At 36.6% G+C, this 14,827-nt stretch overlaps 1 protein-coding gene across 2 annotated transcripts in view; it reads right to left on the bottom strand.

The window, feature by feature from the left end:
• Nucleotides 1-14,827, bottom strand: part of LOC111143206 (leucine rich repeat containing 7) — a 336,603-nt gene that overhangs the window by 187,346 nt on the left and 134,430 nt on the right. For both annotated transcript variants that reach the window (XM_022496767.1, XM_022496768.1), the window contains exon 6: nucleotides 1,031-1,094. In XM_022496767.1, the coding sequence (XP_022352475.1) occupies nucleotides 1,031-1,094 (64 nt within the window). The remainder of the gene's footprint in view (nucleotides 1-1,030; nucleotides 1,095-14,827) is intronic.

The following is a 14,827-nucleotide window of genomic DNA, read 5'->3' as shown; positions in this document are numbered from 1 at the left end:
ATTACTTATGGTCAAAGTCAAACAAATTAATTCTTTGCACATTCAAGATGAAGGATGGATTATACCATGTACACTGGCGTTTACTGAGAATCCCTTTTTTCCAGGCCCTGCACATGCATTATCTCATTTAATTCTCACACAAACCCTCTAAAGGAGGAGCCATTATAATTTCCATTTTAGAGAAATCGAAAAAGAGGCTTTGAGAGGTTAAGTAATTTGCCTAAGGTCACATTATTAGCAACACAGCTGGGAGAGAATAGTTGATTACTTAATTAAATGTTTTAATTTAAAAAGTTAAAATACATTTTAGATGAATTGCATTTCTGAAATTTGAAGATGTTCAAGAGGAGACTTCTGAATTAGAAACAGTCTACTTATGAAGGACTCTTTGCTTTCTAATTTGCATTTGAGATTTTGGTCTGCAGGCATATTTTAAAGAAAACTTAAGCCTGAAAGGAGCAGTAAAAATTCTGTCAATTTTAGTGGCAACGAGATGGAAATATGTGTTCACTAGAAAGAAACTTTCAGTACAATTGTAAATAGAAGGTCTTTAACCCCTTCCCTCCACTAAGGAATTCTCAAAGGCAGAAGTCTTCAAGGTATGAACTTCGAGTTAATCAAGTCTTTAACTCTTGTCCAACAACATAAAAGCTGTGTAAATTGGTGACCACTTTGAGCTCATTTTCATAAAGTTAACATGGCAACATGTCAAATAAGGGTTAAATGAGATAACATATGTGACATACTGAACTTGATGCCTGCTCATATCTGGTGCTCAAAACTGTCAATTTGCATCTGCTTACCTCGTCTGCTTCTCTCTCTTCCTCTCCTTTTTTGTGAATCTAATACTGCCTAGTTCTCTATGGTTTATCATATAGTCAAACAATCACTTTATATCCCGGGTTTCATTTTATTTTTATATTTCAAAATGCAAACGTGCACTTGGATAATTCAATACCTGGGGTTATAGAGACAAAAGAAATAATCTCCTACAGCATATTTATAAAGTTTAGAAAATACATTCGCTTACCAGCTCACTGAATTCATTATTGCCTAGGTCAAGTCTTTCCAACTGGGCCAGTTTGTGCATTGACCTATAACAGATGGAGAAAAATACTATTGTTAGGCAGTCCATGACACATTGCTCCAAAAGACATTCCACCCACCCTCTGTCAGATTTACCTGGCTTTATAGTGCACAGAAATGGGAGTATTTTATAGAGAGGCGTAAACTGCAAATATATAACAATATATGCAAACTGCCACCTGCTTATCATATTTCCAAAAGCCATGGTAGGAATACAGAGCTGGCTGCTTAAAACAAATGCAGGAAGCTTGTAAATATCTGTACCAGTAGGAGGTATAGGGCGGGTCCACAACATCTACATTTTTAAGAATTTGCACAGATTTGGAAACCAATGGGTGAAATCAATTCTGAGCAAAGCATTTTAAAACCCCACAATAGGGCCATCATTTTATCATCAATCTTGTCATTTTCTACTTCCCTAAATAAACTTCTGTTATAGACAGATTCTTGGATTCGTTGTCTCCTAAAGATATTGGCTGGGATACATCTCTGTAAAACAGTAAAACCTTTAGCAAGAGTTGGTGCCAAAAGCAGAGGTACATTGGCCTGTGGCACATGTAATCAGCACTTCTTAAGCCATTCTCAAGTTGAGCATACCATGTAAGAAAAGAGAGTGTTTTTCTGAGTTCCAAGTTTTTTTTTTTTTTTCCTCCCACTAAGCAGAATGCTATCCTTAAGTCCTGACTATACAGAAATTCAGGAGGCATCACTGACTCAAACCTTGGAAATTTTAGTTCCTTTATCTTTAAAATGGCTACTGTAATTATCTCATAGTGGGTTTTTTTTTTTAACATTAAAATACTACTATAATACAGACACTGTCAGGCACTCAGAAATGCAAACGTGTGTATACCCGTTGTTCATTCAGCAACTATTATTGAAAGATTATGCACCAGGCAATCTTTTGGAGTTTGGAGGATAGCAGTAAACAAAAGGAACAAAAACTCTTGCCCAAAGGGATTTCACGTGGCACTGGTGGGAGAATTACAATAAATAATTAAGTATAAGTATTAAAATAATTAAGTATAATAAAATAATATATTAGAAGGTTATAAGTGCTATGGTGAAAACTTCACAGAAGAGAGAGATATGAAGAATGGATATGGGGGATTGTAATTTTTAATAGGCAGATCCAGGTAAGGCCTTATTAAGAAAATAAAATTTGAACCAACTCTTACAGGAAATGAAAGAACATGCTAGTGCATGAACTTTAAAGCAGGAATTTGTTGCTTCTTTGAAGACATTCTAGAAGACTGTGTGGCTAAAGCAGAGTGAGAGATGGGGGGAGTAAAGAGAGGATAATGAAGAGTTAGATGATATTCGGTCTTACAACCCCATGTTAAGATGTAGGCTTTGATTTTGACTTAAGATGAAGGGTCACTAAAAGGTTTTGATCAAGGTTGTGACTGAAGTGACTTATTGTAAAAGGATATCTGTGATTGTGGTCTTGTAAATAGACTGAGAAGGACAAAAGTGGAAGGTAGGAGATCACATACAAGGCTAATGGAAGAAGCCAAATGAGAGGAAATGGTAGCTTGGAGCAGGGTGGTGGTAGTGAGGTGGTGAGCAGTGGTTGGCTTCTGAACATATTTAAGATTAGAGTTAAATGTTCTGTTGCTGAAATGTCTGTGGGGAGTAGGAGAAAGTAAAGTCAAATATAACTAAAAGTGTGTTTTGTTCTGAGCAACTACAAGGACGAATAAAGTTGTAATTGATGAATGAGGGAGACAGGGTAGAACAATGGGTGTTCTACTGGGGGAAGAGCGGGCTTCTTCATTTACAGCATCAAACAAAGATCAGAACTTTGTTTTAAATGTTTTCCACCCCACCGCCACACCTTGCCACAAACAAAAAAGATAAATATTCGAGGTGATGGATGTGTTAATTAACCAGATGGGAGGACTCCTTTCACAATATATGTATACATCAAATAATCACCGTGTAGACTTGGAATACCTTACACTTATTTGTCCATTATACTTCAATAAAATTGAAGAAAAAAATGTTGAATTTGAGATTTCTATTGTAAAGTCAACTAGAGATGTCAAGCACGCAGTTATATACACATGCCTAGAGTTCAGAGAAGTCCAGGGAAGAGAGAGAATTTGAGCGTGGTTGGCAAAGAGACAGCATCAAGTCTTGAGAGTCTGAGATAACTAAGGGACTAAGTATAGATGAGATCAGAATAGGTCTAACATGACATGAGGATGAACCAACAAAGAACATTGAGAAGTGACAAAGGACAATCAGAGAAAAAGCAGGAGTGTGAAATATGGGAATCAAGTAAAGAAAGTGTTTCAAGGTGAAGCAAGTGACAAAAACTGCTGATAGATTTGAGAACTGACCACTTGACTTAACAAGATGAAGACTGATAGTCACTCTGGGAAGATCAGTTTTCTGTGTTAAGCCTTTGCTAATGACATAAATATATTGATTTCTTATTATCTCTCAAGTTTTAGGGTTATCAAGATGAAAAGTATTATTAATATTAACGAGTAGCTCATAATCTTGAGAGATATAGCTAAGACAATGGGTAATTTTTACCCAGTGGAATAAGTGTCATAGGAAGTGTATGTGTAGGTTTCTAAAGAGCACAGGGAGAGGTACTTTCTCAGTGTTGCAAGTAAAAGTTTCCACTGACACCTCATTTTGGAACACTAATCAGGCGATAAAATCAGAGGAGATGGTCTTTTTAGAAGGAAATATCAAAGGAGTGTGTTGAAAGAGATCATAGCCCATTTCAAGAAACTATAGGTTAGTAAAAACAATAAGAAAAATAGTAAGAAATAAGAAATAATATGTAGGCAGCAGTCATATCATAAGGTCATCCATGTCAAGCCAGGGAGTGTGGTTTTAGCTTGAAGGCAATGGAAGACTTTAGAATGTAGATTGGAAAGATTTGTCAGATTTGTACTTTAGAAAGCTCACTCCGGCAGCTTCAAATGGTGTGAGAAATGGAGGGAGGATGTGCTAGCAAAGGGGCCAAATAAGACTGTCCTGAAATGGATGTGGGATATAACTGGGGCCAGAAAGAAGACAAAGGGAATATGGATGGCACTGTGGGCAATGAAAGGTGCTCTGCTGAAGACATAGCTTGGTAATGATGATGACTGACTGGGTGTGGGAGGTAAAGGAGAGGAAGGAATTTAAAATAGTTTCGGATTGAATACTAGTGGGGAAGACTGGAATGGAATTAGAGCAAAGTGTGTGTGTGTGTGTGTGTGTGTGAGAGAGAGAGAGAGAGAGAGAGAGAGAGAGAGAGAAAGTTGGTGGTAGAGGGAGAGAGCCTAGAGCTCAGGTAAAGGTCTTGACTGGAAATAAAAATTAAAAAATAAACAAGGGATATTTTTTGTCTATTCCACCTGAAAATTATCCCTCTTTTTTAGTTCACATACCATTTGTTTTCTTTTTCATGATTTACTTGATATTTACCACTTGCTTCCTTGAACTGTCAGTTTTTTTCATATGTATATCCCTCCTTTCTCCACTCAGATCTTAAAATATGTTTCAAGGTGACCAGCAGGGCCTGTGTGGGACCACTAGTCCAAAGATGGTTTTGAAACTGTGGCCACCATTATAAGAAAAACATCTGCCTCACCTCTTGCCAGATCTATACCACTGAATAGGTGCTTCTAGGAAAGGGGGTGTTCGTGGCTGGGCCCCATGAAAAGAGAATTGGATTTTCTTCTGAGCCTGGGAAAATCGAGGAATGGCAGATTCTTGCAAATCTTGCTCCTAGACCACACAGCCCAGTAAGAAAATGATGAGCACCAAAGCCTTGAGAGCCAATGTGAAGGACGACGTAGCCATGTGTGACAAATGAATGAGAATCAATCAGAGGAGTACCAGAGTCACTTGCATCAGACTTAACCATGTAGCCTTAGGCAACAAATATTCTAGTAAGAACCACCATGAGCTGAAGACCAAAGGCCTTTCCACAATTTCCTGGATTTATGAATTCTGTAGTTCTCACTAATCCCCAAGGAAAATATCACATAAGCCCAAGAATAATTTTTTCCCAGCTTTAGTGGTGGAAAACCAAGAAAAAATTAATTTTGTTAAATAAAGAGATGGGGATGTCTTACACCTGAGTGTCCTAAAACAAATTTTATTCATTCTAGAATGTATATTTTCTTTATGCTAAATAATAGTGACTTCTTAAATCATTCCTGGATTTCCAGGCCCCTAAACACTGTGATTATATTTATCAATATTTCTCATCTAAAACAGGGCCAGCTCAAATCTGGCACCTCTGTTTTTTGTATGTAAAGCTTTATTGGAACACAGCCATGCCCATTTGTTAACATATTACCTATAGCTGTTTTTTTTTTTTACCACAGCAGTGGAACTGAATAGTTGAGACAGAGATCATAAGGATCACAGAACCCAAAACATATCCTATTTCTGAGGGCCAACTGGCACTCAGAATTGAACACTACTCTCTAGATGTGGGCTGATTAAGACAATGTATTAAAAAAACCTATTATTTCTTATCTGTATCTTATGTGTAGTATAAGTTTGGTTTCTGTTGTGAAATGATAGCCGCTATGTCACTGCTAAGCATTTTACTCTTCCTGTGCTACTTAGGCTACTACTTCTGAAACCCTTGGTTCAGAAATTCATACCTAGAAACCATATCTTAAATGTATAACACAGTTTCCTACAATTCCTTTGCCATTCTTCTAAATGGACAGTATTTTTCCTTGTTGTGGAACAAAAAAAGACTTCCCCATGAGGTTTTCTGAAATTTTTTTGAAGCTTATTTAAGTTTTGTTATGTAAAATAGCATTTTTTAATCTTAATTTTATCTTGGTTTATTTTTCTGATCCTTGTTTCCATCAGTGTTTATTACTGTCACCAAAGTTTCCTTCCATTATTATATTCTTCTGTTTTCTAGTAGTCTTTCCAATACATGATTTCTTATATTTTATATCTTTAAAATGATTATACTCTTATTTCTGTTTTTTGACGTTATTATTGAATATTAGTTCTTACATTTTTATACCTTTAAAATTGACTGCCTCTACCCACAAGATTTTAAATAGTCCATAACACGGCCTACTGCTTTTCTTCTTCCTGTGGTAGTTGTTAAACTATAATTGTTCTGTCAAATTGTCCAACAAATGTTCCTTTTAGCTGAATATATGTAATGAGGTTTAAATTTCATCAGGATATAAACAAGTAAGATGTTGTGAGAAAAAGAAAATAGAATCCATGGTATTTGGCATTAGTAGTTTCTTTGTTAGTCCTCATTCATTCACTTGTTTGTCCTTCTTATGGCAGGCACCATGTGGACATCGGTGTTACCAAGATTTCTGTGAAGTTACAAAGATTTCTGGGATGAAGAGTTTCTCAACTTGGCACTACTAACATTTTGGACAGGTAAATTCTTTGATGTAGGGGCCTATTGTGTGCACTATAGAATAGATTAGCACATCCTACACAGTCTCTACTCCAGAAAGACTTCTTTTCTAAATGGGGATAATCTCTTAAAGAATAATTAATTCAAAGTGTTGTAAGTGCTAAAGTAAAAATATGTATAGACTGCCATAGGAGCTCAGAGGAAGGAACATCTAACAGTTCAGTAATTAGGGAAATTTTAAGGAGAGGTGACCTTTCAGTTGGGTTTTAGAGAACTCTGCTATATGAATCATATATATTTACATATGTGAAAAAGAAACAGTGAAAATACTAAACAATTAAAATCTAAAGCTGAGGTTCTGAGATTGTAGCTTAAATCCACAATATTAACATGTATCCTTGAAGGATATAAAAAATTTTGGTCCAAAGTGAAGAAACTCTAAAAATTCCCTTTGCAGTTTGTTGCAGAAAACCCTATGTCCTACCCTCATGGCTGGACACAGGGTCTTCTAGGATACAGCTATCTTGTGCATTGAGGGATGGTTAGCAGCATATCAGCAGCACCCTCTGCAGCTTTCACAACCAACATATTTCCACACATTGTCAAATGTTCCCTGGTTGGGAGGCAGGATGAGGCTGGAGGGTGGGAATCGTCTCTAGGTGAGATCCACCATGCTAGGGGAATATTTCAAGTCTTTTATGTTCTCTTCTTACTGATTAGTAGGACGGTGAGCATCTTATCTTCATTTGTTTACCTCCTTACTGTACCACTGGGTTCCCCTGTGGGCTGTCCCTATGCAGTTCACACCAGCCTGCTTGAGGGAGGCCCTCCTTCCTTACCATAAGCACCTGTGGGTCAAGGGGAGCCTATCTCTCCATCCATTCCCTCAGGGGTATCCAACTGGTGTGATTTCCCCTTACAAATGGCTGGCCTTGAAGACATGATTGCCACCATAGATGAGAGAACAATGTTAGGACTTGGTCACAAGTTTGGGCCACATTCTCTACCGGTAATGCCGGCAATTTGATCCTCATCTGCCTGAATCAGATATCTTGCTGATTATTTAGATTCATTTGTAAGTTCACCTAGGAATTTAAAGGTGCAAGTTCCAAAATAATTGGTTGTATTAAATAATGTTAACAAGCTATGGTCCTATTGAATAAACAAAAATTGTAGAAATGTTTAAATTTCTGTGATTGTTACTTTTATCATTGCTGTTTCTCTTGACTGTCATGTTCTTCGCCTAAATCTTCCAAAAGGTGGTTGCTTTTCCTCCACTCTGCTTATTTGTTTTCTCCTCACAATAGTCCATTCCCCATTACCCAAAATAAAATCTCCTTTGTACTTTCACCTTCTATGTTATTTTTCTCTTAACACTTACCACTGAAAGTATTTAATTTATTATTTAATTAAATACTTTATTTTACTTAATTAAATGTTTAATACTAAAAATTAAAATTTTTTTGTTTGCTTACTCATTATTTTTACCCTACTAGATTAAAACTCCATGAAAGCAAGTAACTTGTCGGTCTTATTCACAGCATAAATAGCTTTTCAATCAGGGTTGTTTAATGAAGACATTCACCCATGCATGAATGAAGGATTCTTTATCAGTGAGAGGTTTGAGTTCCAGAATATTTACCAAGACAAACCGCTCAATTTTTATCAGGTATCTACAATTAATTAACAGTTGCCAAGGAAGCAGATACAATTAATTAACAGTTGCCAAGGAGATATTCTGATAGGTCTGTTTCAACAAATACCGTAATGAACATACATTAGCACCTTTATTATGAAAATACAGATAAAGCTGAGGTTCGCTAGTCTCTGGATATGTAAATCTTGTGTTAAGTTGACCTAAGGACATTTCTAATAATAAGGGTTTTTGTGAAATTCAAATAATAAAAAATTATTCTGTGAAATGTTTAGGTAAGTTTTTTGCACTTTTGAACATCTGAAACTTAACAACAAAACTATGAATGTGGAGTCCTTGAAGGCATGGAGTCTGGATTTGGACTACCTGGGTCTGGTATCCTGATGCTCACTCACTAGCTGTTTGATTTTGAACACATTAAAGCACACCTTTCCACTCAGTTCTCTTATTCTGTAATAATCCCTACTTCATAGAGTTGTGATGATTAAAATAGCTAATGTAAGAAAAGCACATAGATAGTGCCTGGTATGTGGTAAATGCTCTATAAGAGTTAGCTATTAAAATAGGGAAGGTTTTCAGAGTTGGAAATAACTTAAGAGATTTTCTAGGTCAGAGTTTTCGAAAGTTTTCTTAAGGATTTATAGATGTTGCATGATTTAAAAAAATTTTCAGATGTCCAGGACATTTTGGCAAAGCTTGCTAAAAATGTTAAATGGAATATATCTTAAAATCTGGGATGTGATACCTCCAGGTTGTTTCATAATTCCAGTAAAATTAATGGACAGTGTTATATTAGTTTCAGGCATACAATTAGTGATTTAATAATTCTATACATTACTCTGTGCTCATCATAAGTCTACTCTTAATTCCCCTCTTCTATTTCACCCATCCCAACCCCTGCCTTTCCTCTGGTAACCTCGGTTTGTTTGGTACATTCAAGAGTCTGTTTTGTTTGCCTCTTTTTTTTCCTTTTATTTCTTGAATTCTACATGCTAGTGAAATCATATGGTATTTGTCTTTCTCTGACTGATTTATTTCACTGATACCTCCAGTTTTGTTCTTTCTTCTTATGATTATTTTGGCTATTTGAGGTCTTCTGTGGTTCCGTACAAATTTTAAGATCATTTATTCCACTTCTGTGAAAAATCCTATTGGTATGCTGATAGTGATTGCATTAAATCTGTAGGTTACTTTGCGAGTATGCATTTTAACATTTGTTCTCCCAAATGGAGAACAAATCCTTCCATTTGTTTATGTCATATTCAATTTCTTTCAATGTTTTTATAGTTTTCACTGTACAGATCTTTCACTTCCTTGGTTAAGTTTATTCCCAGATATTTTATTATTCTGGTGCAATTGTAAATGACATTGTTTCTTAATTTCTCTTTCTGCTACCTCTTACAGTGTATAGAAATGCAACAGATTTCTGTATATTGTTTTTGTATCCTGTGACATTCCTGAAATCATTTATCAATTCTAGTAGTTTTTTGGAAACTTTAGGGCTTCCTATATATTATGTCATGTCATCTGCAAATAGTGAAAGTTTTATCTTATTGGCAGCACTTCTCAGATGAAATGTACAAAGGTTCATTGTGATTCTCTAACAGATGTAACTAATTTAGACTTTTTCCTGTCTATGTGACCAAGGGACATTTATTTTTTTCTTTCCTACAGAGTAGGAGCGTACTTTGAAAAACTTCTTTTTTGCAGATGTTGGAATTGAATTCTTTCCATGAAAACACAGGGCTATTTATTTGAATATTTAAATGTGATCAGATCATCTTCATTTGTCTGCTTGAAATTCTGACCTGTTAGACTCTGTACCTCAGCTCCCAATATTCACTTTAGGCTCTCTTTCCACTTCTCTGGACTGACTTACATATTTTCCTTAAAGACCATGCTGTTTCTTGCCATTTGACCTTATGTTCCACAACTTCCGTAAAGGGATAAGCTCACTTCTCACTAGAGGAGAACTGGTGACTTGTTCAAGGTCACATGGACAGTTAGTAAAATGGCTGACTAAGAATAATAGAGTCATTCTTTTCCCAGCACTGGGCAGTCATCTATATCTGGCCTGAAATATTTAGATTAACCATTGCTTAAATATGAATGTTTTTATGAAAAGCATGTGCTCTACAGGTCCCCATAGTCTGTGCTAAGGGCCAGCAAACTTTTTATGTAAAGGGCCAGACTGGAAGTGTTTCAGACTATATGATCTCTGCTTCAACTACTCATTTCTGCAATTGTAGTGCAAAAGTAACCACAGATAATATGTTAACACATGGACATGGCTTTGTTTCAATAAAGCTTTGTTTATAAAAAACAGGGATGCCAAATTTGGACCTTAAGCCACAGTTTCCCAACCCCTGGTCTATATTACTCTTCAAAAATTCACATATAGATGGTTTTATGGGCTTACAATTTAATTCTGGTCCCTAAAAACAGTGAAGTTTTCAAACCCTTAAATGTAAATATGATAAATTAAATTAAGAACTGAATATTAGGGAATTTCCAATAGGTAACTATTTATATTAATTAACTACTTGAAATTTTCATTTCTTAGTGTATATGCTATTGGAATCCAGGGACATTTGTTCTTAAGACTGTCATTTTGGTTACATTTATGAAAATTAAATCCTTACTAGCATGTTATTACTTTATAGAATTTACCCAATTGCAAATCTGGAAAAAGATTCTAACTGAAGTGGAATTTTCCAATGATGGAAAATAATGCAATATCTTAGCGCATCTGCATACAGTGTATGATTTTCTTTTTATCAGATGCAGAGGTTTTATTTATTTAAATGTACAATTACCCCCGAAGCCACATAAAGTTGGCAGTACTATTGTTTCCCCATAAATTCCCAATGTAGTAACTTAGGTTTGCTGACTCTTGCAGAATTCTGCCAATTTTTGGCATGGGTTTATGCATTCCAGCTTTTAACTTGTCTTTCAAATGTGCTCAAACACTCTGTCTAATTAGTGGCTATTCATGGCACAAGGATAGGAAAAGTCCTCTCGGTTGTTAATGTCCAATGTCTCTCTCTTATTGAAATAGGGAAAGAAAATATTACCTTTCCATTTTGCTTAATCTGTGTCTTCTGTTTAGTGAACATTTGTATTTTACAATTTAGACCTGCCAAGTTAGCAACAACATCACATTCTTCCCTTGTTTATGATTTCTTTTTAAGTGACCCTCATATTAAAAATTTTTGAAAAAAATCATTCTTACAGGATAGATACTAAACACCGGAAGGCCTAGGAATTGACATTCTTTAGAAAGGCAACTATGGGGGTGCCTGGGTGGCTCAATGGGTTAAGCGCCTGCCTTTGGCTCAGTCATGATCTCAGGGTCCTGGGATCAAGCCCCACATTAGGCTCCCTGCTTGGCAGGAAGCCTGCTTCCCTCTCTCTGCCTGCCTCTCTGCCTATTTGTGATCTCTCTCCCTGTCAAATAAGTAAATAAATCTTAAAAAAAAAAAAAAGAAATGCAACCATAGGCACAACTTATTTTGAAGAAAGATAAAGTTATTATCTTTACAAAACAGGAAAAATTAAAATATAGTGTCTGATGGCAGATAAAACATAATTTCTATGTTCAAATGTATTATACAAAAATTCTGCCTTAATTATTACTATACCTTAAACCAATGTCATAGCTACAATTTTTATTGCTCCCCATCATTGCAATTCAACTTCCTCCTACGATTGAGAACAGCAAAATGCTAAACTGGCTTCCTGGAATTTTCCAGATGGATATGTAGCCAAACTAAACATCTAATACTTTGTCAAAGAATATTGGGAAGACCATTTTTTAGACACGTTTGTTAATAATTCTCATTTAGGATATTCTTCCCTGCAGTGTTTAAATTTGAAATATGTAATTGATATAAAGCTGTCACATATTTTGAGCATTTCCTTTGGAAATATATTTTCCTTGTAAACATTCAACATTTAAAGGCTAATGTTGATTTTATGATGACTTATTGGAAAAATTCTTTCCTGTAATTACTTATCTCTATTTCAGTGCAGAACATGAAAGAAAGATTCTGTATGAAGAAATAGTCCCTTAAGTAGCATCTCAAGAGTACTTCTAGTTTATACAGTAAGGTATACTTGTCCAGTGAAATAGATTAAAGTGAAAAACAACTATAAGGACAGCAACTGGCTATATAGGACAAATTCTGCACTGTTCCTTTCAGTGAAAAGTTTGCTTAGGTAAAGGAGAGACCCACATTTCATTCTTCTAATTCTCTACAGTCTACTTGAATTTATAATCAGAACTAATCATTTATTCATTCTTTACATGAATTTTCCCACTGGCCCAAAATTATTGGGCATTCCTAACTCACGACAATGTAGAAAGATGTAATGTACTTGTAAGGATTTTTGAGCTCTTCGTGAGGGAAAGGCGCCATATAAGAAAGAACTATGACAATTATCTCTGTGGATGGCTACCTGTTGGAACTGGCACTTCTAGTTTGCACTGCCACAGTCCAATCAAAATGTTATGGAGAACAGAATCAGCTATGAGGGTGCTCATCTTCACTACCATATAATTGCAGCCTACATTGTATGGTTATGAAGAGATTTTGAAGGCTACTGAAAAAATACTTAGGCAGGCATTAGCTATTTTAACACTTTTAGAGATAACTGAGCAGGGAACAATGACACGTTCCTTGCCTAAGAGATTTCTTTAACACATACACATGTGTGCGTGCATGTGCACGCACGTGCACACACACAACACACACACGATTCAGGCTCATAGTTTCCTGGCTATACTTCATAGAAAAATTTATCACTAGTTATACTGGACTTTCTAAATATTAATTCAAGTACTTTAAAAAAAAATTCATGTACTTTTACATAAACTTGGCCTTAGTTTATTGATACCCTGATGTATAATATGGATGGATGTAACCCTGCCATGAAGGTGTCAGAGAATTTGAACTTCAGAGGATAAAAGCCTTTGAAAATAATATGCCAAGTTAGCCATGGCAGCAATTAATCCCAAACAACTGTCATTATCCTCCTCTTTCTTCCTTGCCAGCAGTATCTGCTCTGCATCAGAGACTGGAAATGCCAGATAATCACTAGGTACACCTCCTATGAAGCTAGGAAGTGAACACATGACTCAGTTTTGGCCATTAGCTCAGAAAGAGAAGGAGGAGAGATTATGGGGTTGATTGCTGAGGGAGATTCTGAGAAAAATATTCCTCCTTGATTTAAAAAAGAGAGCTGAAGGAGTAAGATGGTGGAGAAGTAGGAGACCGAGTTATAATCAGATCCCAGGAGTTCAGCTAGATAGTTACCAAACCATTCTAAACACCTACAAACTCAACAGGAGACTGAAAAGAAGAGCAGCAATTCTAGAAACAGAAAATCAACCACTTTCCAGAATGTAGGACGTGTGGAGAAGTGAATCCCTAGTGATGGGAAGATAGACTGTGGGGGGAGGGGCTGGCTCCCGGCAAGTGTTAGAGCAGCTGAGCACAAAATTGGAATTTTTAGAAGTTGGCTTCATTGAGGTACTTTGCTCCAGAGGCTAAGTGAGGGCTAGAGCCCTTGTGGGGACAGTATGGTCTCAGGACCCACGGGGACACAAAAAGACCAGGGGTGTCTGAGTGTGACAGAGCTCCCAGGTGTTGGACTGGGGAAGCTGGCTATAGATACAGAGCTGAGCAGTGGGCTCTCAGCTCAGAATTACCTTAATTCATGATCCAAGGCACAGTTGGGCTACTGCTCTTTGAGCAGGGACCCCACAAGCTGCAGATCTGGGGAGACCCCCTCCTTCTTCCTCCAGGTGCAGGAGCACGCTGCAGGAATCTGTTGGGTTTGGAGACTCCAAATGGGGGCATGTGCCAGAGGTAGAAATGTTTGGTCATAGGCTGGGTGAGCTCAGAGTGCGGATGGAAACCAGGGAGCTGGGAGGGACTGACTGCTTTTCTCTGAGGGCACACTGAGGAGTGGGGTCTGAGCTTTCGCTTCCTATGGGGTGAGAGATTGGGAGGTCACCATTTTCATTCCCATCCTTCAAAGCTGTACGGAAAGTGTTCAGGGAACAAAAGCTACAAGGGAACCCAAGTAGATTATTTAGCCTGGCCCCTGGCAAGGGCAGTACAATTCCGCCTTGGGCAAAGACATTTGAAAATCACTACAAAAGGCCCCTCCCCTAGAAGATCAACAAGAACATCCAGCCAAGACCAAGTTCACTGATCAATGAGATCTCCAATAAGAGAACTCCAGGGCTAGGGTAAAGCAACACACAGAATTCATGGCTTTTTCTCCCATGATTATTCATTCTTTCAAAGTTAAATTTTATAAATTTCATTTTTTTCTTATCATATTTTTAAATTCTCTTTCCCATTTTAATGTTTTTTAACTATTTTATCTTACCAAAATACCTTTTTGAAATCTTTTAAAATTTTCTTTGTTATAGTCATATTTTATGCTTTCATTGTATTTAACCTTATTTCTTGTATACATGTAGATTTTTTTCTTTCAAATTTTGAGATAAGTGATACCATAAGATGGAACAATATTAGAATAATTGGGATCCCAGAAGAAAAAGGGGGGGTATATTGGAGCAAATTATAGCAGAGAATTTCCCTAATTTGGTGAAGGGAAGAAGCATCAAAATCCAGGAGGCACAGGGAATCCCCCTCAAAATCAATAAAAATAGTTCCACACCCTGTGATCTAATGGTAAAACTTACAAGTCTC

This window comes from Enhydra lutris, unplaced genomic scaffold (assembly GCF_002288905.1).
Source record: "Enhydra lutris kenyoni isolate GAN:26980312 unplaced genomic scaffold, ASM228890v2 scaffoldscaffold9, whole genome shotgun sequence".
Taxonomy (NCBI): domain Eukaryota; kingdom Metazoa; phylum Chordata; class Mammalia; order Carnivora; family Mustelidae; genus Enhydra; species Enhydra lutris.
The sequence above is the reverse complement of the archived record's forward strand: the minus strand, read 5'-3'. Positions and strand labels throughout refer to the sequence as shown.